Here is a 22776-nt window from a genome sequence, read left to right on the forward strand (position 1 = left end):
TTGCGGTCTTTTGTCTAGAGTGCAGCAAGAAGTGTAATGAAAACAAAAACACCAACACATAAAAATACAATTTATGCTCTTTTATCAAGCGAAGAAAAAGTTGGTTAACGTTTGAAAAGGGAGCAGTAATGTAAATTTATTGACAATTTTATTGTAATAATTAGATGTTTACACAGTCTGGACATTGTGGCTAAATCACTTCTAGCATGTTTATTTGCAGGGAGCTGTTTTCTGGGCAGTGCAGCAGGTTCATTAAGAAGACAGACTGTATTCAGATTCAAAGAAACAACCACCTCCCATTCTCCCCTGCTCTGCTTTATATTTACCAAAAGAAAAAAAAAGCTACAAATAATGAAGTAAAATACAGAATTCCCTTCATAAAGAAAACAACTTCTCTCATGGCCCCGAAATAGCTTGAAAATAAATCTCTTATTGAATATCTTAACGCAAAGCATTAGAGAGACCACCTTTAAAATGACTATAACTAGCTTTTAATACCTAGTGTGTAAATGGCAATCTGGTTTTGACTACGAATAAATTATAGCGCAGGATTAGGGAAGCTCTCGCTTCGGCCTTCTCTTCGAGAAAACAAAACAAAACAAAACCAAATCCAGTATTTACTTTAGGTGAGAGGCTTCCCGGCTCCATATGTTTTAAATGAGAAAAACCTCGTTTAGGGAGGAATATTTCTTATAAGCAGCCTCAGACCAGATTAATGGATTAAAATTGCACACTTGAATAATTTTACCAAATTTAAAATCTTCACCTGGCTCCCTTCCATTCATTTTTTGTGCTTCTGTACTAATCTTTAATGTGTTGCTCTAATATGCTTTTTGCATTTCCAAACTGAGCTAAAATGGAAATGACAGATTTTCAGTTATGCAAAAATAGCAATGAAGTACCAGGAAAATACATTGTGAACAAAATAATCCGTAGAAAAGATATGAAATGAGAATAATTTTATAGCATGATAGGGATCCATAATCAAAGCATATTTGGGGCAATTATGACAATTTTTAAATTTTAAAAACTGTTTAAAAACGAAGGCACTAAATGCTAAGCTATAATGTATTTCCAGTCTCAGTACATTTCCGTTAGAATTAAGTAGTAATCAATATACAGTATTTATTGCTATACGCCACAGCACCGGAGGAAGCAAAGAACGGTGTGCTAGCAACTAAAAATTCTCTGCTGCACTTATTTAGGAAGAGGAGGAAAAGTTTTAGGAATGGGCTGATCTTCAATCACGGTTCCCCCTGTTCATTGCATTCCCAACTATTTCTCTTGACCAAAACAGTCATGAAAAATTCATTGTGAAAGTAATACTTTCCCAGTAAAGTTTATGATGATAAGAGAAGCTTTTATCTTAGAAAGCAAATAATAACAGGTACACCACATGACTGTTTTTAAAGTTAATAGAACTGAATAATGGTTCAAAATAATCAAGGAAGCACATTACAGAGCACTGTTTTAGAGAGAAGTGCCAAAAATGAGTTCTATGCTATAATGGCATTATCAAATACGTTGCTAGAATTCTATACTGCATTATACATTATAATTGCTAGGCTAAAAAATGGAATTTTCAATGATGCTGTATGATAACAAATATATTTAATAATCTTAAATAAACTCAAACTTACTTTGATATCTACACTTCTGAGTAATTCAAGATATGAGAAATGAATTTTTAAAAAATCAGATCATGAAAGCCATTATTATTTGAAGGAATATGCTCAATTTTTTAGATAATTTAAATTATTTAAGAGTCCTTTGCATTTTTTATTAGCTTTGCCTAAAGTTATAACATTAAAGCATTAAGGTTACATGTAATGAGGTTCTGGTTTGCCCTGATTTCTAGTCCCATATTTTCACAAACTACAAGCCGAGACTAGGGCTATATTACAAGGCTAATTTGGTCCAATAAAATGGTCTTATTCCTAGATATGGACCTGAAGAAATGTTTAACTACAAAGTGTGTATTCACATGCAAACAATCACAGACACCCATCTGGAAGAAACAGTTCATAAAGAGAATAGATATTGGTCAAAAGGAACCTGTATTTTTCTTAGGTTATCTGTTACCAAAAAAAAATTCAAATGCTGAGTCCCACCAGCTATAAGCAATGTATACCTCAAACCTATTATTCCGATTGATGGTTTTAAATATCAGAAGAAAAGTCTAGTTCAAAATTCTGCAGACAGAAGTAACATTCCTGTGTTACTGAAACCTCGATGAACAGAAAGTAACCATAGCTTAGAAATAATGGCTTGATTCAAAAACGCATTTAGGATTACAGGGAGGATTTAATCCCAAACTCCTTGAGGATGGTTTACATCGATCCTTGCTATAAAATAATAAAGCAACAGCCTACTAACACCATTTTGAAGAGTAGTACAGCCAGTGCTGATTGCTAACATTTTTTTCCCTTGCTCGCTTTTGGTGTGAAGGAGAAATTTTCGTGTTGACCCGTTGTTTCGGTTCTCATATCTTCAAATGCAGGCAAGCCCTGTTTAACGCTGTCATTGGTTTTTCAGGCCACCTCCAAATATAACCTCACTTGAGCCCAACTACACCCTGGGAGGAAGAGAGAACAGTGCTGCTGGTGTTTGCAGGCAAGGAAACTTATCCTAAGGCACAGTGCATTCGAGAACTGAAAGTAGAATTTTGACTGACTCCAGTTCCAATGGTCTTCGTACTACCCAGGCTCAGCTGTGCAATTGTCCCCAACTGAAAGAAGAGTTTTTTTCCTAAAGGGGTAGGGGTCACTCACAGCTTTCAGAATGTTTTACATCATTGGCAGCAGCCCTAAAAGATATTCAAATTATTCACACATACACACACACACACACACACACACACACACACACACACAGCTCCTTGGTTCCCCTCACACTTAAGTCAGTAGCTATAAGCACTCCAGGAATTTTTCAAAACTCAATCTTTTCCTCTGGACTAACACTGAAATCCTCGCACCTACACCTACCTTCCCAACTGTACACTTAAAAAATTATAGACATAGATGATAGGTAAGTAGGTAGATTCCCAGTGTATGTAATGTTTGTGTGTTTATTCCCAGTTTATTTTCAAGATAGTCTCTTAAATTCAGATTTAACGAAATCAGAGAACATTTTCTTTCATGACTTAGGACACCACTAATGATTTAATCTGCCAAGAATTGCGCAAACGTAAGGCTACCTGGGGCTGTTCTCCTTCCCTGAGTTTATGTCCTGTCTATTTTATTTAGGCTATGAGTCTTCTTGGAAAAGACTGTGACGATGCTATGTTTGAAATGCCCCTAGCACACTGTGGGCACTTAAATGTAATTATTCAAAATGGAATCATTTAATTAGATAGGAAGAGAAACGGCAAGCCTGAGATGATAATAAAGAATAAAATAAATATGCTGACCCACTGAAGCAAAAAGCAACAGATAGATAACCACACACACAAGGCAGCCACATATTAGTTTTTCAATTCAGGATGTACGGTAACAAGCTAAACACACAGGTATATACCTTGCTTTTGCTGGGTTCCCAGAAAGCAGAGAGCACGACCAACATTAATAACTCCGTAGAGTGGTAAGAATTTTACCCCTCATGCCTCATACAACCTAGTTCCTTGGGAAAGCCTGAGGAAGAGGAGCAAAGTGGAGCAAGGAGATGAAAGCAGGGAGTGGTAGAGACTCTACAGACCACAAGGGTTTGAACCAGGAATTAGGAATGAGTCTTCTATCGGCCTGGATGGGATGGGTTAATTTACATCAAATGGATCTATTTGGTGGGCAGCTGGAGAGCAAGACAATTTGGTCATTTGCACCGTGTTCTTCAGAAGCATGATCTTCTGAGTGGCAGGCACATTTCAGAGTACTCTGTACAACGAAACACCCCTTGGAGACTGAACTTCAGGACACGCTCCTCTTTGGGACTATGAGGTAGCCAATAATAGTTCGGGGTGTTCTTCAGGCCATAAAAGGGCTCAAGCTTACCCCACCTCTAGTGAAACTGCAGAGCCCCATAATGGATGGTAGTCCTCACTTCTCTCTTATTCCTCTACCCCTGCTAGCCTCCAACCACTGACACAGAAAAAGACTTTTGTAAAAGCATTTGTTCAAAAACACAACAGAAGACTTTCTTCTTGGAGCCAAGTACAGGTGCCCAAGAGGTAACACCTCACACTTAGGAGCCAGAAAGTTACAGAATTATACCTGGGTGCCCTGTTAAGTGTCTGCCTTCAGCTCAGGTCATGATCTCAGGGTCCTGGGATCGAGTCCCACATCAGGCTCCCTGCTCAGTGGGGAGCTTCTCCCTCTGCCCCTCCCCCCACCTCGTGCTGTCTTTCTCTCAAATAAATAAAATCTTTTCTAAAAGTTACAAAATTCTACAAGTTTTATAATGAAGTTTGCTCATTGACTGTAAAGGGCTGAACAGTTTGTTAATAATAATCCTTCAAACTGGCAGAAAAAAAAAAAAACAAGGATTTACTCCCCTCTGCCACCTCCCCACAACAACTAAAAACAGTTTGAGACAGAAGCAGCTGCTTTTTAGACCTCTCTAAGGCTTTCCTGGCTGGTCAGTTGCCATGGGCTTGACTTTGGTGGAGATGGAGAGGATGAGAAAAGATCCTCGGAAAAGTACCCCTTTGGCCTTGTGTCCTCTCTCGACGCTCTGCTGCCTTGACTGACTCTTTTCAGAGAGACTGGAAGTTCGTGGATGGAAATACTCCTGTGTTAAAGTTTCTCCTTCATTATGGCTTAGCTGCTTCGGGTTTGAGACAGTCACCACAGGCTGTTTACTGCTAACTGAGGCAAATTCAGCTGTCCGATGATCCATTCCTGAACTTTTCATGTGCTCTAGACTATTTCACAAGAATTGTGTCATCATCAGTAGTCAATAAGCTTATACTGAGTGCCTACCACATGCAAACAGTGGAATTATGCATTTGGTTTGAACCGGTCACAGTACCAGGAAGCAGAATGTTGCTTCATAGAAGGGAGGGAGGCTGGCTATGGCTAACTTCCTCCTCCTGGACGTCAGGACAGATTACCCTCAGTTTGCTAATCAGGAAAATGGGAATAAACAACAGATCTTACCTCCTAAGGTGGCAGGGAGGATTCAAGTACTGAGTGAGACAACAAGCAAACAGTTCATGTCGGCTACTGTTATTGCTTGTCACATTGTCATCATCACTTTGACATGATAGTTAAAGAACACGAGGTTTGCTAAACGAGCTCCCCAGGGGGCTAGGAAGAGGAGGCAAGGGAACCTGCTTATTTGTTGGAATCTTCTCCTCCTCTAAAGCAGTCATTTTTAATTGGCATACATTGGTGTCATTAATTTTCTCTTTGGAGGGTACCAGTGTGACACTTGGCGCAAACAAGAGGTAAATGCTGCTCAAGCTACGCGACGGCACCTGCTCTGACTCTATAGCAGGAGTGATATTTCTCTATTATGAAGTCGAGACTGATAAAAAGGAAAGAGGCAAGTGTTGTTCCTATACAACCTGAGTAACGGACAGAAAAACAGTGAAAGTGAGGAAGAGAGGAACCTAGGAAAACACTTTCCACGCTTCCCATGTCAAGAAAAGCACTTAGGCAATGGGCTTTTGAGGCGATCTCTGTTTTCACACCTTTGCACGTATCCACAAGTTTTTTGGCTTGCTTCCCTCCCAGCCTCCTCCCCAGCATACCGGGGCTATAGGCCGAGCGCTAAGGCTACGTTCTACATTTACAGGTCCTTTCATCTTGGGGAGTCAGAGCATTCAAGTTAACACAATGAGACAACTTTCAAGAAATAGGGGAGTAGAAGTTAAAAAGACTCCCAGGACATGAATTATGGTTATATTTGGCAGCAACTGCGAAACTTCCCACTTTCTGAAATTCCTTTCTGATCCATCCAAGGCCCCAGCTTCCAAGATCAGAGGGCTTCGCTGCCACGGGCCAGGTGGGATTCAAGCCAGCCGCATTTGGAATGTAATTGAAAGTGAACCTGGACCACTTGCCCTGCCTGAGTTACCTGTGCCCTCCCCTTAAAAGAGTGACAGCGCCGAACAGCACAGGGAGGCGGGAAGCCTCTGAAGACAAGCTGCCACACTCAACCTTTGTGTCATTCCCACCTCACCCAGTTCTGTTGCCACCGATCAAATCCAGTCCACTTGTTGATGGGGTCATGGGGACAATAAAAATACTCTTAGAGACACAGTGAAAGGGACCAAACTTTTGACAAAGAGAATGTTGTCATCCAGAAAGCTGATGTATGAACTGATAGGCATTTTCTCTACCGGGTGTAGAAGTCAAGCTCTTCTCTTCTTAAAGCTCCAGCCTTGAGATACGTCAGGGTGCCAAATCGGCTAATTAACAAGTATTTACTGGACACACACCATATACTCTGAAGTACCCCGCTGGCAATAAATCCTATGTTTGTGTCCAAGTTATGATAGGGGAGATCCTACTAGGGAAAACAAGAGAAAGCCCTTCAAACCCAGCGTTAATGAAATGTCACTCCATGTTACTGTGATCATATCATTTTGTGAGTATTTATCTCATCACAGCAGAATGTTATGCCATCAGGGGTTCTAACAGATATTCTAGAACCCAACTATAATGCAGTGAATGGGAATGTTGAAGCTGAGGATGTCTAGACATTGCTTGTTCCCAAACAAGAGGATTAATGGTTTAAATTATGCATTTGCATGTAGGTTAAGTTTGTAGAAAGATACTTTAATAATATGCTACTTACTTGTCTCTCTGTATTTTGGAATACTCAAGATTTTACTCACAAACTAAGCCATTCTGACAAATGTTTTTACGTTCTGTATGGTCATTATATTCCTTCAACCTGAGTCAAGTTGTGCTGTCTATGGCTCGATCATGTTTTCATCTCCACCACCTCCTTCTGTGTCTTGTAGACTGCTCTCCAAGATTCTTGCATCTCCTGAACTCAAGAGAAGTAGAAGTGATTTCCATACAGTTTGTGTCTATAACGTTCTATTCAATTGAAAAACAAACAGATTTATTTGAAATTTATAAGTGCTTTTCTCAAGTCAAAAATTCTCACAGTGCTTCACTCAGTCCCACTGATGAAGTTCAAACTTTTAAACCACACAGATGCCAAGGTCAGTTTTCTTACAGTGGCTCACCTGCAACTCTGGATCCCTACCACAGAACTCAGTTCTGGATTCTGCATTTAATCATGGCCCTGGAAGGCACTAGCCTCTATGAAGTGAGTAGCAATAGTTTAGACTGGAGAAATTACAGGAAAGGTAGAAATCTTAAAAGCTAGGAAGGAATCTTGGCTGGAAACATTTGAGAAACAACCGAATGAAATCTCGACTCTTCGCGAGAGGCTATATTTGACATGTTTGTACGCTAATAGCAACCCACCCCCCACGTATATAGATTTCACTTACAGATGGTTGAAAAGTAATTTTCTATGATCCTATGATACTTTATGTAATTATCTGTAATTAAATTAACACAAGGTAAAAATAGTCGACTTAAAATAATAGAAAGTATTCAAAAACAATTACGAGGCTGAGCAACATTGTTTTTCATAAGAGAAAGTGTCATATGCAACAGAGTGGCAAAAACAGAATGGGGTGAGCTGTGGTTAAGTGTAAATCCTATAGCAATGAAAGTCATTTGTATTATCCTTACTTCTTTGAATAAATTCAGATGACAGCTCTATTTCATTTCTTCATTCAGTTTGGAGGCCAGATGGCATTAGAATCATTTACTTCACCTTGTTGTGCTTAATTACTACAATCAACACACTATTTTCCAAATTAATCATAACAAAGTAATTTCATTAGTAACACAGCAGGCTGTTGAATTATTAGCATCATAACAGTTTGCAAACAATTAAACTTTATTTGAACCTTAAAAATTTGCAGAGTGGAACATTATTGTAAGATCTAATGGCAATAGAGTACAAATTCGGTACAGAGCAAATAATCAAGCAAAATGCTATATAAAATATGACTTACAATCACCTTTGAAAAAAATTAGCTCTCTAACTGTTCATAGAAAAACAAATAAAAGCTAAGCAAACATAATGAGAACATAGCAATTAGCATATTTTCTAACAAGCCATGTTGTTTAAATGCACATTAATGATATTATTATGATCTTGAAGAGAGTGTGATATATTGTCAAGGGTGTAAAGAAAACTTTCTCCCTGGTAGTACAAATGATTTCACCGAATGAATATAAAGTAGTCATGAGCTGAAAGTAATGATTATTTTTCCTGTCACTCTAATTTTCAATCTTTTGTCTCCTTTCTTATCTCCCACCTATGTTCAAGTTAAACAAGAACAAAGGCCAGAGGAGCTCTGGACAGAAGTAACACTTTATTTCTGTATTGTCACCATTCACCGCGACTATCTGGCTTGGAATTGCTGGTCATCAGTTGGCAAAGGACTCCCTCTCCTGGATTAACTGTAAAAGGAGGCAAAAATCTTTTACATGCTTTACATTCTGTTCCAGTGTGTGCCCGGGTGGGGGAGGGGTCGCCCAGTGGTTTAGTATGCAATGAAAAGCTGCTGCCACCTACTGGCCCAGCACTAAAATCTTCACTTCAACCAGAAGCATGAAACCTGCATCCACAACCAAGACTACATTTTCAGGGGAAACCCACAACTCGTTTTGCTTTTCCAACTCTCAGGGTTTGAAAAACAGACCACTAAATTTATCTCCCGTTGGCTCACTTTTGCCAAGATGATTTCAATCTACTCCCTTGGCTCTCTATTAGGAAAAGATTCACAAGTACACAAATTAATTTCTGAAAGCTCTTGTTCAACAATGTCTAATTTATATAAACTAGAGTTTACCCACAATCCCTAAAACTAAAAAATATATTTCATTACGTTTGAGTTCTGGTGATCACAGTATCAAGAAGATAATGGTAAAATGTAAGTTCTGAGATATTGTTTATAAATAGTTTTATATAAATAAAGGGGGTTAAATATTATCAGTTTGTTCATGGCTAGAATCTTTATCTTTATAAAGCAAAGATCTGAAAAGTTCAACAAAGGTAGTACCTACTAATTAATGATTCAATATTAAGTGACTACAATTATCCAATCAGCAGAATGTTTTAATATATATATTTATGTCAAAGGCACACTGATACCTTGTGGGCATATACAATACCCTTGATTTCAAATATACACGAGAAGGTAATGTTATAATTCCACAAATCTTGCTCAGGTAGCACGACATATACCTCCAGGGTCAGGCTCACACCATCTTTCCATTAGCCTGTTGGTACATGTTCCCACCATGATTTCTATGCTCTCTTCCCTGAGCCTTTCCTTTTCTTTTCATTGCTCTGAGAAGCAGAGAGGAAACTCAGATCTGGAGTTCTACTATTTTGTGGTGGGACTTTAATAGCATAGCAACGATCAGACAGGCCAAGACAGTGCTCCATTAGGTCTTCTTATTTTGAGAGTATGTTAAGATTCTTTATGCCACTGCATTATGCAAGAGGGGTTTTCTTATAGATCTTTTATTTTATTAAATTTAAACAAAACGGTGGTAGAAAATGTTGGCAAGCCCGTCACCTAACCAGGGTGTTTGTTACTGATAAAGGGCTTCGCACACACTGTGGTTTGGGCCTGCACGTGCGTCCCAGGGGACAGGACACTACCATCTGCAATTCTATCATTTTTTTCTTTCCTGTGGCTGTATTTAACATGAAGTAAAAATCAGTAGAAATTCTTGCATGAAAACATGTCACTACTGTGTGAAAAATCAGTACTAAGATCAACCATCTACAAAGTTTTAACAAAGCCACATTCCTTAGATAGCAGCTACCAAAAGCTTGCATGATATATTTAATTAAAATCTCTGTGAAATTATATATTACATTCTAAAATATAATTGACATCCAATTTGAAGAGAAATTACACCTCATACCAAAAGCAGCAGTGACTATACATATAAAATTGTGCTGAATTCTTTACACAAATCAAATGAGTAAATAAAAACTACATTTATTTCTTCGCAAAATAGCAACAGGTACAATTTTACTGCTTGCATCTAATTTACATTAATATTCTTTATTTAATTTCACATCAGAGGAATGTTATAATGAATGCATAAAATAACAAAGACAAATGTTCAACAAAACACAAAAAGGTTATGAGCTGCCACTCATGCTCTCAAGATGATTTTAAATCCACAGCATTTACAGACTAGCAGGAGACTCTTCCTTTTCTGCAGGCAGAAAGTTGCATCTGAATTTTTTTCTCCAGTTGAAATGTTGACTTTTCCTGCTTAGGAAAAAAAATATATATTTTTAGCTAAGGAAAAATGAATATTTAACTCAACATTTTGTCATTTCAGCTCCTCATAAAGGCCAGAAAGAGTGGTATTTTACTCAAGAGGAGAAGATTTGGAATAACATCCAGTTATTAGCAAAGGGACTTTCTCTAAATAATCTATTTCCAAAGTAAATTCTATCAAGTTATTTTAAAAATTAAACTAGATTTTAAAAAAAAGAAAAGAAAAAGATGTGAGAGTATGATCTTTGTGCTATCAGAAAACTACAAAGACTTTTTAAAAGGCAAAGACTCATAACGCAGAAACCAAGAGAACATATGAGCTATTACAGAATATTGGATTAAAATGTACTTACCCAGGACTCTCAAATATCATACATCTCCATTATGTAGGCTTTCGGCACCAAGCCAATGGCTCCCTTCATTTCTCCTACCCACCAGCCATATCTATTGTATTCCTAATTGAAAACAATATGCAATATTAACCTTTAGACTGGTATAAGTACAATGTCATTTATATGCAACTTCTTAGAAATGTTATTTCCTTTTATAAAGTTACAAGAGCTTGAGCTGCAAATTGAAACATTTTAATCTTTTTGTTTGTTTGTTTCTGGACACTTAAAAATGCTGTTAGGCAAAGATTTAAATTAACACATAAGACAAAGCCTGTTTATTACTGGGTATAGAACACAGAAACAGTCACTTGGGATAAGAACCTAGCAAATGGAACTACAGGAGGAAGTGAGCTCCCTGGGCCAGGCCCATTTCTTTTCTCCCTCCCTTCTCTCTCTCTCTCTCTCTCTCTCTCTCTCTCTCTCTCTCACACACACACACACACACACACACAGCCTGGGAGACACCTTTTCTGTGCAAACACCAGTGCTAGATGCTACAAGGTTATAGCCAAAATCCTTAGGATACCATCTTTGCCTTCAAGAAGCTTATTGTCTAGCAAGGAAATAATTATCTTTTCACAATGAACTGACTCCTAGTTAAACTTATAGAACTGGAAATTATTTAGAATGTAGAGCTATGCTCCTTCTTAAGAAAAATCTAATATATGAGTAGAGATATTTTAAATAGGTAAATGAGGGAATAAGAAAATGCTAATAAATATCCAAAAACATTTACTTTGCAAAATAATATTTAAAGGGCTCCTTTTAAAAGCTTCCCTAAGGCATTTATTGTTAAGCCTTCACTAATCATAAACTACATTAGATAAAAGATGGGTGGCAGGAATTTGCAGGTGGTGTTAGGTTCACCCTTACAGTGGAAGATCAATAAGAAATAAAGTATCTCAAGTTATAAAGGCGAAATATTAATCTAGCTGTACAAAAGAGTGATTGATGAGTCACTTTTGCACTTACTTTGCAGTGTGAGATAACCTCTACCTCCAATTCTCCACCTCCAATTCTCCCCTTTGCCTCCACTGACAGATACACCACTGCTTTAGGCCTCGTGAGCACACTGCAACCAGTTTCATATGTCTGCCAGATTGACTAATGTATTTTTATCTCAAATTTATTTATGTTTAGTGAGATACAAACAAAGTAAAATGAATTACAAGTTTCAAGAATAATATCTTCCAAAAGCAATACTCTGCAAAAGCACTGTAGGACCCAAATTTAATTTTTCATATAAGATAAATTTTTAAAATCAATCCCCAAAGTAATTCAATAGGCTATGATTTTCCAACATCTGAGTCATAGATAAATGTGCATATGCATATTGAGTTACATGTGGGGAGGGAATGTTCATACTGGCACAGACTTACCATCTGTATTGAGTAGTATGCTATTGACCATCAGAAAGGAAAATCATACAATTCCTCAATACAAATGTAGCAACATTAGCATGTGTGTATTGATATGTAGTCTTTCAACAGAGAGAATACCATATTAAAATCTGTATGGCTTTTTAACAGTGGGTTGTACCAGAATGAGGTTTATAGGAAGAGTAAGATGGAAGGAAAAGGTGAGGGGGGGGGGCATCAGGCTAACCCTACACTTATTTTAATAAGGGCACAACTCTGGTTTATGAGCCAAAGAACTCAAGACTTTTAAGTTTAAAAGTTCAATGTTAGGAGCGTCTGCGTGGCTCAGTTGGTTAAGCATCTGCCTTCAGCTCAGGTCATGATCCCAGTGTCCTAGGATCAAGCCCTGCACTGGGTTCCCTGCTTGGCAAAGAGCCTACTTTTCCCTCTCCTGCTCCCCCTGCTTGTGCTCACACGCTCATTCTCTCTCCCTCTTTCTCCTCCTCCTCTCCACGTCAAATAAAAAAAATAAAATCTTTTTTTTTTTAAATAAAATCTTTTTAAAAAAAGTTCAATGTTTAGTGTGAATTTAGTGGATAAAACTAAGTGACAGAAATAGTCTGATGTCCGAACTCAGTGATAGTGACTATAATCTATGTAGGATCTGTTTATCAGAAGAAAACACCAACTTACTGAAAGCTATGATTAGCAACCATTATATCTTAATAGGTACCTAATAAAACTGCCCTTTTCAATTTTTAAGGCAATGAATACAATTAGAGCCTAATGCTTCATAAAACAAATGTACTTAACCTTCCAGAGGCAAAAGGCCTACATTGTAAGATTTCAAAAAGGATGCTCAACAGGATAAGTCTGAATATGAGAGCTCTTATCCAATGCCAATCTAAGTTTTATTTTTTAAAAAATATTATTTGTAAAGGGTAAAAGAACTAGCCCCCCCAACAGGCAGACAGAGAGCATACTCAGTGTGCGGGTGTATTAAGATTCAAACCTGCTTTCAGAGAACAGCCCTCAATCTGGGTCTCAGAGTTTATATTCAAATAACAAACAAGAATGCTCAAGTCACTTTATAATATTCCGCTGTGGCTATAATCTGTACTCTCAACTAAGGGCATATTATTGTTCTCAAAAAGCTCACTCACATCCAAATTTAAGAAACTGACTTCCAGCGAATCATTTCACCAAAGGACCAATGGCATACTTCATACCTGAGAGAATTCTGCTTGACAGTCACTGGTAAGATTTATTAAATAGAAAGTACAGTCAAAAACAGGAGGGAGGAGTTTTATTCAGCTGCAAACAAATCCCTTAAAAGTAACATTCCAGCAAAGCATAAAGTTTCAGACTCAAATAATCTTAAATGCTTCATTTAATTTAAAATAATTCAAAAGCATATGAAATTCGCTCATCAAACTCCAAAATATCACAGGTTTCAATCAGAAAAGGGTAAAAACCCAGAATGTTCATTACTTTACATTTGTAAAGAATTCCATAGGATACTCCTGTGTGGAATTAAGAGGTAAAATAAAATACAGCAAGGAAAAAATCTAGGAGGTAAATTTATGGATTTACACTGTGGCCATTAGAGTATGTCGACAAGATTGCAAACACAGAAGCTTTTACTTTTATCATTACCATCCTCTGTATGAGCCTCCTGAGCAACATGAATCCCAATTAAACCATTTGCAGCCTATAAATTGGAATGAAGATGCTTCTTGGAGTATGGTATTCTAAACTTGAACCTCAAGATTCAATACCATACAAGCTTTCCCTTTAAAGAAGAAAATCTGCCTCTTTGCCTTCCCTGTTTGCCGTTCCCAAATAAATTTGATTACAAATGACATATTACTTAGGGTGGGAAACAATACAATCCGTACAGCGTTGTCGTACCGTCCACATACTAATTATGGTATTGTTCTAAAAGTCACAGGTGGGTCATTAACAGCAACAACAAAAAGATAAACAACCCTCAAGCCTTATCTTGTTATTAAACAAAAATAAATAAATAAGTAAAGAGACAGAACCATACCGGGCTGCCGCCTAAATCTCTGAAAGGTTAGGAAGCACCATGTCATCTTTATGGCACACGAGATCTCAGGTACAAGAAGGTCTGCCATCTGGTATCCTTCACCCTACTCGGCTCTTAACATCAACTAAAACGCTAACATAGGCAAGTGACTGTGCTTCGGGAGGACTGATAAAATAATGAAGAGTCCTTTAATCTACAGGAAACCATTCCAGTCAATTTATAAGAAATATTGCATCCCTTTGTAGGACGTGTAATTATTTTCTATTAATCATGTGCTATAAAGCTACATTATGCGGTTATTCTGTTATCACTAGAAAGAGGCCTGCAGTCAGCTTCTGACAATGTTAGGTAATTACTAACACAAAGCTTCTTTCTCCTCCCGTGGTAATGCTATCAAGATCCAGAGGTGTAGTGATGCTTAGTGTATAAAAATAGTACTCAAAAGAAATTCAATATCTGCAAAATGGATGGCTTCCAGGCAAAATGTAATGTGGCAGTCAAAGAAGCAAAAAAACCAAACTTGCCCAATAATCCGAGAAAATAATTGGGAGGCAGCACTGCACAGTTGTGCTCCGACTCCTCTGTTTTCAATTTTCCTGCCATTAAAATAGTTTTTATTTGTTTTATTTTGTAGTAAAATTTTCGGCCTCAGCTAATAGTTATTAAGCAATAAATGAAAGGGATTATGTAGTTGTGCAGGGAGAAAGGACTAGTTCTGATGGTGTGAAACCAACACGATAGTAAACGTATGTCCGTGTTTACTCATTCACTAAATCTTTGCTTTCTGCTAGTGTATTATTTTACATTTCAATATAGCCCCAACATTCACTGGAATCCTTCTTAGCATCACAATTCTCATTTCTCAAGTGTGTTAATCTACTCTCTGCAAACCATATGGTAAAAAATGTTGCCTTAACAGAAACTTGAAACACTAATAAGATTTCCTGATGCACACTACCCCTTCCAGAAACTAGTTACCAACCTGTCTGAACGCAACAGGTGTTAGAAAGGTTGAAAGATGACCCATCTTTTCTCCAAATCTGTATCTATGCTTTAAAACATACTAGCCTTTTGCAGAAATGAAGTTAATTTTATTCACAAAATATAAAATGCATTGAGTCTCAGAACCAGTGGACTTTACCATTGTTCTCCAACTATTCACTATGATATTTTCCATTTTTCACAAACATGGTAGTAGTATGAAATCCAGATACCTATTTAAAACACTAAAATACTTTCTTCAAGGATACCTCTTCAATCTTTTCCTTTTTACTATCTCCAACTAGAAACTTTCTAAAATTCCTTTCATTTCTCATACACCCATCATTTCAGCCCTTAAAATGCACGACAGGAACCTGACAACCCCAGTGTTTTACTATTATTATCTACACATTAACTCCTTGAATCTTAGTCTCCTGAGCTGATAAATGAGGAATTCGACACTAACACTCCCTGAGGTCCTCCGTGATGTCTGAATACCACCCTCCATGAACCTGCTTTAAGACAGTGAGTCTCCTAGTGGTTTATGGAAATCAATCTTATTACTTTATAATTCACTATGCAGGTGTGACTTTGAGTTACGCTAATTCAAAGAATTATTCCCCCCCCCCCAACTGTGTGCTCCATTTTTAAAGCAAGAGAGACAAAGGACAAGCAAGAAAGCCGATAGTAAGAATTCAGCTATTCTAACAAAATTTTACTTTCTATTCTAGAGTCGAGATGCATTTAACTCAAGCTGCTTTAACTCAAGCTGCTACACAATCCACATTTACAATACCACATGGTAAAAGCTGCTATTCAGTCTGATGATTCAGACTGCTATTCAGACTGATGGTAGGCAAAGAAAAGCTCGAATCCTATTCAGTAGAAGGTGGCCTTGCTACGCAGTATATTTCTGACCGGTAGGAGACTCCTGACTCTGTTCTCAGGCTCACCCACCTGTCTATTCCAACTGTTGCCACTGCTTCAGCCCTTCATCGCCTCACCCTGGGTTACAGCATCATCAGCTCTGCTCCTCTGTTCCTCCCAGAAGCCTCCTGAGTCAAGGTTCAAGCACTGCTCACGCACTTACACCAGCTCCCCAGTGCAGGAACTGCAAACTCCTCTGCTCGCCTCTCCCCCACCCTGCTGGCAACATTCTCTCACGGCTCTGGTCCACGTGGTCCACCTTCCACGCCACACTCGTTCCCACCTCTGCACGTAGCGCTTTTCTACACAGGGGGAACATCTCCCCTACCTCACCCAAATCCAAACCAGCAACTATGACCTGACTCAAGTTACCTGGCTGTCATGCATTGTCTTCCAAATTATTTAACCTGTCCTCACATCTCTCATCTCAAACTGGCATTTATTGTCCAGTGGATTTTATGTACTTTTTGTCCCTTCAACGAAAACAAAGTCCAGACTCACTGAGATTGGGGCAATGCCTTACACTTGACCTGTGTGCCCCACACAGCGGATATGCGAAAGGTGTTCAATAAGAACAGACTGGATGATGAAGCATACTTTGTCTTCATTTTGGATGATGCACCAGTTGACAATCCTTGGTGTTTTCTTAAGAAATGTAATTTCCAAAAGGTCTATCTTTTTCCTTTCTGTAGATCAGACATATTTGAAGACTTTTCATAATGATTAAGCAAACATTTGTTCTGAGGTGTGTTTAGCTTCGCAAGCTGAAGCATGTTGTTCCTACTTGGGGCATTGTTCCTACTCAGCGTGTTGTTCCTACTCAGGGCATTGTTCCTACTTGGGGCATTGTCCCTACCTGGAGTTGGCTGCTGCTCACCATGTTTCCTTTTTTTTTTTTTTTTAAGATTTTATTTATTTATTTATGAGAGACACACACAGAGAGAGGCAGAGACACAGGCAGAGGGAGAAGCAGGTTCCATGCAAGGAGCCCGATGCGGGATTCAATCCGGAGACCCCAGGATCATGACCTGAGCAGAAGGCAGCTGCCTAATCACTGAGCCACCCAGGCGTCCTAATGCACTGTGTAGGATACCTTGTCTGAAGAGTTTATTTATTTATTTATTTATTTATTTATTTTTTTTTTTTTTTTTTTTTTGTCTGAAGAGTTTAAATTCCACCTGCAGAAAGAAAGATGTCTGTCCCCTCTACAATAGGGACCAAATGATTCCAAATCTTTGAAGAACTAAATTCAGTTGAATTTATTGTATGTACCAAAGAGGTTAAGAGAGAACCTTGTAAAGGTAAAAACAGTGTGGCAGGTGTAAAGGAAAATCTAGTGGACTTTCAACTCCTCATTGTTCTTGTGATTATTTTCCCAGAAGTTTCAGAGTCTCATCCCAGTTCTATAACTAACTAGATATACAACCTTGGGCAATCCCCAAGTTTTTTAGGGATGACTTTCTTGGTTTATATTTATAGCACTCTTTGAGACTCCACAATAATCCAGTTACATACTTAACATAAATCAATAAATCTCATTATTACACATTTGGACTATCACAGAATTACCTTTATGAAGTGTGTTGTTATATTTACTGTAACATTTTTTTGTGAAGGGTATTATCTGCCACTGTTGTACTCTTTATTATATAAAATTGTTGAGGTCAGATAATCAGTGAAGATTATAGAAACTCTAGTGAGACTTTTTTTAAAGGAGTCAGATCTAGGAAAAGCCAATCCCTCTTTTTTTATTAAAAGGGATTATTAGTTCCTTGTCCCTCCCTTTTATAGTTGGCCACTGAGAAGCTCAGGGCTGAGTTGGAAGTTCAAGTGCTCAAACTCTAGTCGGTTAAGGTCTCTACAGGAGTAGTCTTTTTCCCTTGGGTCTTTTATTTATTTTCCCCAGTTACGTTGAGCCCTGAGATTTCCCCACCTACAAAGCAAAGGGCAAGAAGCACTAAGGTTCCCCTAACCCTAGAATTCTATCATTCTAAATTCTTTTAAGAGTTCTTGGCTATTTCCTACTTTTACTTGTATTTTCACAAACACACACTAAACATGTATCTGCCATGATATTAGGAATCAGGGATACAAAAATACTTAAGACACAGTATCTACCTCAAAGAGTTCAGGATCAAGAGAGAGAAACTGATACTCCTAGACCCCATGTAGGCATAGCAAAGGAGAAAGAGAGAACGCCCTAGGTCAGATTGATTGCATTGATCAATGATTGCATTGATTCTAGGAGAAGGCACTTCCTAGCTGGTATCCTCAGGCGATTTACATAACCTTGCTGAGCATCAGTTTCCTCATCTGGAAAATGATCACACCAGAGACTGCATAGGGTGATCTTCGATCAGAAGAGTGAAAGCATATTGAGTGCCTAGAAAAGGACAATGCAAGTATGCAACAAATCCTTTTTTGTTCCCTCCTTCTCCCTTCCCACTCATTGTATAGCAAAAACCAGGGCAATGAAAAGAGTATGTTGGGGTTCACTATAAGGCAATATGATTATTATGAGTTCTTTACCCTGCTCAAAGGGAATCTGGCCTTTAAAGGGGTGAGGAGGGAGACATCTCAAAGGAATGAACACTGCTATATCTTCATTAAGGAGGTCTCTGAGTTTTGGGGGGTGGGAGGGACAGAAAGGCATAAAAATCATTAATTTTTCAATTTCGGATTAAAAAAAACTTATCAACATCGTGCTGAATTTAGAGTTGTTTTGTTTTGCTTCTGGCTTATTCCATGCAGAACTAGACCACACAGCCTTGCCCCCTCCACTGCCACTTCCGCTCTGCTTGCATCTCTGACACGGCCTTCTGGCTTATCCTTGACCTCTCAAGCCACTGCAGGGGCTGAGCCTTCCAGCCTGCCTCCCATAGTCACCTTCCCCTTTCATCTGTCAACATTTTCCTGAAACACTCCTTCCATTTTACGTAAGAGAAAACAGGGAAGTACTGAAACATGCTGTTCGTGCAAAGATAAAAAGAGGAGTCCCATGGCTGGAACCAGAACATTTTCTGAGGGCAGGGGGTGAAGGTGGGTGCTGATTAGGTCTGCCTGGTGGTTCATGCCTCACTGTACCCACGATGTTCCCATACTGACAGCATGAAAACTAAATGCCATCAGACCCAAACAAATGCAGGCACAAGTACACATACTCCTCCTCCTTCCCCAGAGGCTGTATGATATAACAACATTTTGGGAACTAGCTTAGCGTCAATGTATGTCCTATATTGAGATGTCCTAGTTACTCTTCAGCAGTTGGCTATGCTATTTGTGGCACACTGGGTCAGATGGTCACAAAGGAAAAACTAAGAGACCTAAAAAGTAACTCTGCCACTAGAGCTCGATAGGCCTGTCATTTTTGTTTTCTTTTACTTATAAGTTTGAAGCCAGAAAAGCCCTAGTAGCAGAATCTGTAACTTTTCACAATGAGAAGCAAATGATCAGTAACAGTCTCAATTCACCAATCACTGAAAAGAGTCACAAACAGATATAGAGGCAATGCTTGAACCTCCAGCCAATACACACTAAAAAAAAAAAAAAAAAAGCCCATTTACTGCACAATAGTGAATACTGTCAAACTACATTTCCTGTTTTGACTTAATAAAAAAATTCTCAAAAGCTGCAATGCTCAAATCACATGTGTCCTAGACTAGATAAAATATTCCAGGACTCTTAACTCTCTTTGTTTTTCTGTTAATACCAGACAAAGTAGAGTGCTTCTTTCCTGCTGAAGCATAGCTCCCCTGTCATTACGTCTCTAAAAATAATTTATCACTTTAAAAGTAAGAATAGGAATGCAGTTAGCAATTTACCGATGAGTCCAGATTGAAAGATAAACTGATAGAGGACTGTAAATCCAGAACATCAAGTAGAATGACATAACCAAAGAGTTATGTAGGGCAATGGAATATGCCTATAGCTATATAACCTGGATCCTGCTATTAAAATTCTAAAATTTCATAAACATAGTTCTATGAGAATACTATTAACTAGAATATTATGTCCATGTTTAAGGTGTTAATAAAAGCGAAATGTAGCCTAGTAATGAAATTTGACATAGTTTTAAATAACCGAATTCCTTTAAAAGAAAAAATGAAAAGATATTTTTACTTCAAATATCATTTTCCCCTATCAAATGAATAGACACCGGGTTGTGTGTTTCAGAATTAATTCCCTAATAACATTGCTCTCATTAAAATTAGAAATTCCACTTTCATCTGTCCCTGTAAATGCCCCATTGTTTTTAGGGGAGAATAAAAAGATTCCTAAATTCTACTGAACTACTGAAGTCCATAACACATTTTATTTTAATAGATGAAAAATAGCAGTGACCCAATGTGAAGGGAACTTTATGCAAAAAGTCACTTGGCTCTCCTTTTCGGATAAGCAGTACTTAAATTTATTATTAGTGGGCCTCCAAGGTTAAAACTTAGAAAATGCCAGACACTTTGAAAGAGAGGCCAGCTCAGCCAGGGGTCACATGACAGCTGCTAATTGCAAAATGTTACAAAGGGAAGGGGGGCAGGGCAGGTTATCTGCTTATGCTTCTTTATTGCGACATTGGATTTTTACTTTAAAAAAAAAATTTTTTTTTAAAGGCTAAGATTTGTGTAACTCTCAAAAGAGGCCTGAAGTAAAGTAATCACCCCCAGGCTGGCTGAGCACAGCTGACACCCCATCAAGGCTTCCTTGCAAAAACAGAGCAAGAGGACCGAATTTTAAAGTCAAACTATATTTCTGTAGTGAATTTTAATGAAGACAGCCCAATTGCCAAACTGGTTCCATCTTTTTCTGTCATTTCACCTACAAAATTAAAACCCTCTTTTTTTTTTAAATATTTTATTTATTTATTCACAGAGACACAGAGAGAGAGGCGCAGAGATACAGGCAGAGGGAGAAGCAGGCTCCATGCAGGGAGCCCGATGTGGGACTCGATCCCGGGTCTCCAGGATCACACCTCAGGCTGCAGGCGGCGCTAAACCGCTGTGCCACAGGGGCTGCCCTAAAACCCTCTTTATTATAATGCACAAGATTTTTAGTCCTTGATTTATCTAAACTTTGTATTTCAAGTGTATCTTTCTTAAACTATCTTGTGCTGCCTTTTTTAAGAGTATTTTCAGCACTGACAAACTTCTAGAAGGTAAGTGAGATCAGTGATAATTAAATATTGCAAAATATAGATCAGTTAATTTTGAAAAGCAAGTTGTATTATTATTATTATTATTATTATTATTATTATTATTAGGATTTATTTATTTGAGAGAGAAAGAGCAAGCACGGGGAGGGGAAAGGGTGAGGGAGAAAGAAACTTTAGGAGATTCCAAGCTGAGCAAGGTGCCTGACATGGGCCTGATCCCATGACCTCAAGATCATGATCTGAGCCTAAAACAAGAGTTGGACGCTCACCAACTGCATCACCCAGGTGCCTCAGTCTTATTTCTTTAAAGTCTCTTAAATGGTATTATTTATTAGAGAAGTTGTGGCATTAATTTCTTTACAAAGTACACATTTTTTATGCCTCTAACAAATATTGTATTAAGGCTCCTTAAAAATGTATTCTTCTTTATATATACAATGTTTACATTTCATTCAGAATGATGAAAAATTTATGATTAATGTTAATACCTTACTGACATGAGATAGGTAAGTAATAATCCATAACTAGACTTAGAGTTAATTTTATGACATCATTTTGTGTACATTAGCAGTAATTACCTGCACCACTCATTCCAAGCCACTAGATGGTGTAAAAATAAATTAAAATGGTAAGATTCCATCCTATCACCATAAAATCTAATATAACTGAGAAAGATGAAACAAATTTCTAGACATATAACAAGGCTAGCAATTTCTACACTAATTGTACTTTTTAAAAAATGTATCTCTCTACCATGATCTAGAAACAAGTCCTTTTGAGCAATTTTTCACTCTTCTGAGGAGCTTAAAGTAGTACTTACAGTAGTATTAAACATTCAAACTGCTTTCATTCACATATTAAATGCATTTTTGATACTAATTTATGGTCTATTTTAGCCAAACTTTTCATAAAAACTGGAAGACCAAGGCAATAGAAAATTATTAGAGTCTCCAGAGATTCCTATCTGAAACTGTCTTCCCCAAATTAGGGAAGAATCTTGACAAGCATACACTGCCTCCCAAAGCAACCTGTAAACCAAGAGCCAAGATGGCCATCAACAGCCCAGAATTTGTCCACATTCCATCAAGGGAGAGCTAAGTGTCCTTTCTTTTTGCCCACATCAGGATTTACTTGATTGATTTTACTAGGTCCATAGCTGAATAAATATCAGTACTAAATCATTCAGCCAACAGTGATAACATGCTGGCGAACGATGTCTTGTCTCTTCTTTCAAAAATCAAAATGAGCTCCAGATAAAATAACCCTTTCTAGAAGGCCCCTCATGAAATGATGCTGACTGTGGAACTTCAAGCCTTGTGAAGAGCTGATAGATAATGGATTCTTTTTGGTAAATGATATCCAAATAATAGCACTTAGACATTTTAGATGGCAGTATAATCCCCTTCCTTTGAGCTGAATCACCACTAACCTTAGCTCTATGCTAAGCTTCACACATAAAATTACAACCTCCACAAAACAGGTTTGGGAGAAGAGCAAGTGCCTACCTTGGGATCTGAGAAGGATAATATACACCTATGGTTGTACTTTGAACTTCATAATAACAGAAAGCAATTTTCTGAGACCGTGGGAACTCTTGTTTGACAGCCTCTTGACAGCCTGTCCTAGAGGCTGATACTCAGCTT

At 38.0% G+C, this 22776-nt stretch overlaps 1 protein-coding gene across 6 annotated transcripts in view; it reads right to left on the reverse strand.

Annotated features, from left to right (window-relative positions):
* Nucleotides 1-7845: 7845 nt before the first annotated feature.
* The window catches only part of SKAP2 (src kinase associated phosphoprotein 2), a 174626-nt gene continuing 159695 nt past the window's right edge, over nucleotides 7846-22776 (reverse strand). For 3 of the 6 annotated variants that reach the window (XM_025993099.2, XM_072764616.1, XM_025993101.2), the window contains 2 exons: nucleotides 10633-10734; nucleotides 7846-10270 (listed from right to left, as the gene is read on the reverse strand). In XM_025993099.2, the coding sequence (XP_025848884.1) occupies nucleotides 10642-10734 (93 nt within the window). In that variant the 3' untranslated portion in view covers nucleotides 7846-10270; nucleotides 10633-10641. The remainder of the gene's footprint in view (nucleotides 10271-10632; nucleotides 10735-22776) is intronic. The other 3 variants (XM_025993100.2, XM_072764619.1, XM_072764615.1) reach the window with 1 other exon arrangement.

This window comes from Vulpes vulpes, chromosome 7 (assembly GCF_048418805.1).
Source record: "Vulpes vulpes isolate BD-2025 chromosome 7, VulVul3, whole genome shotgun sequence".
In the NCBI taxonomy this organism is placed as follows: domain Eukaryota; kingdom Metazoa; phylum Chordata; class Mammalia; order Carnivora; family Canidae; genus Vulpes; species Vulpes vulpes.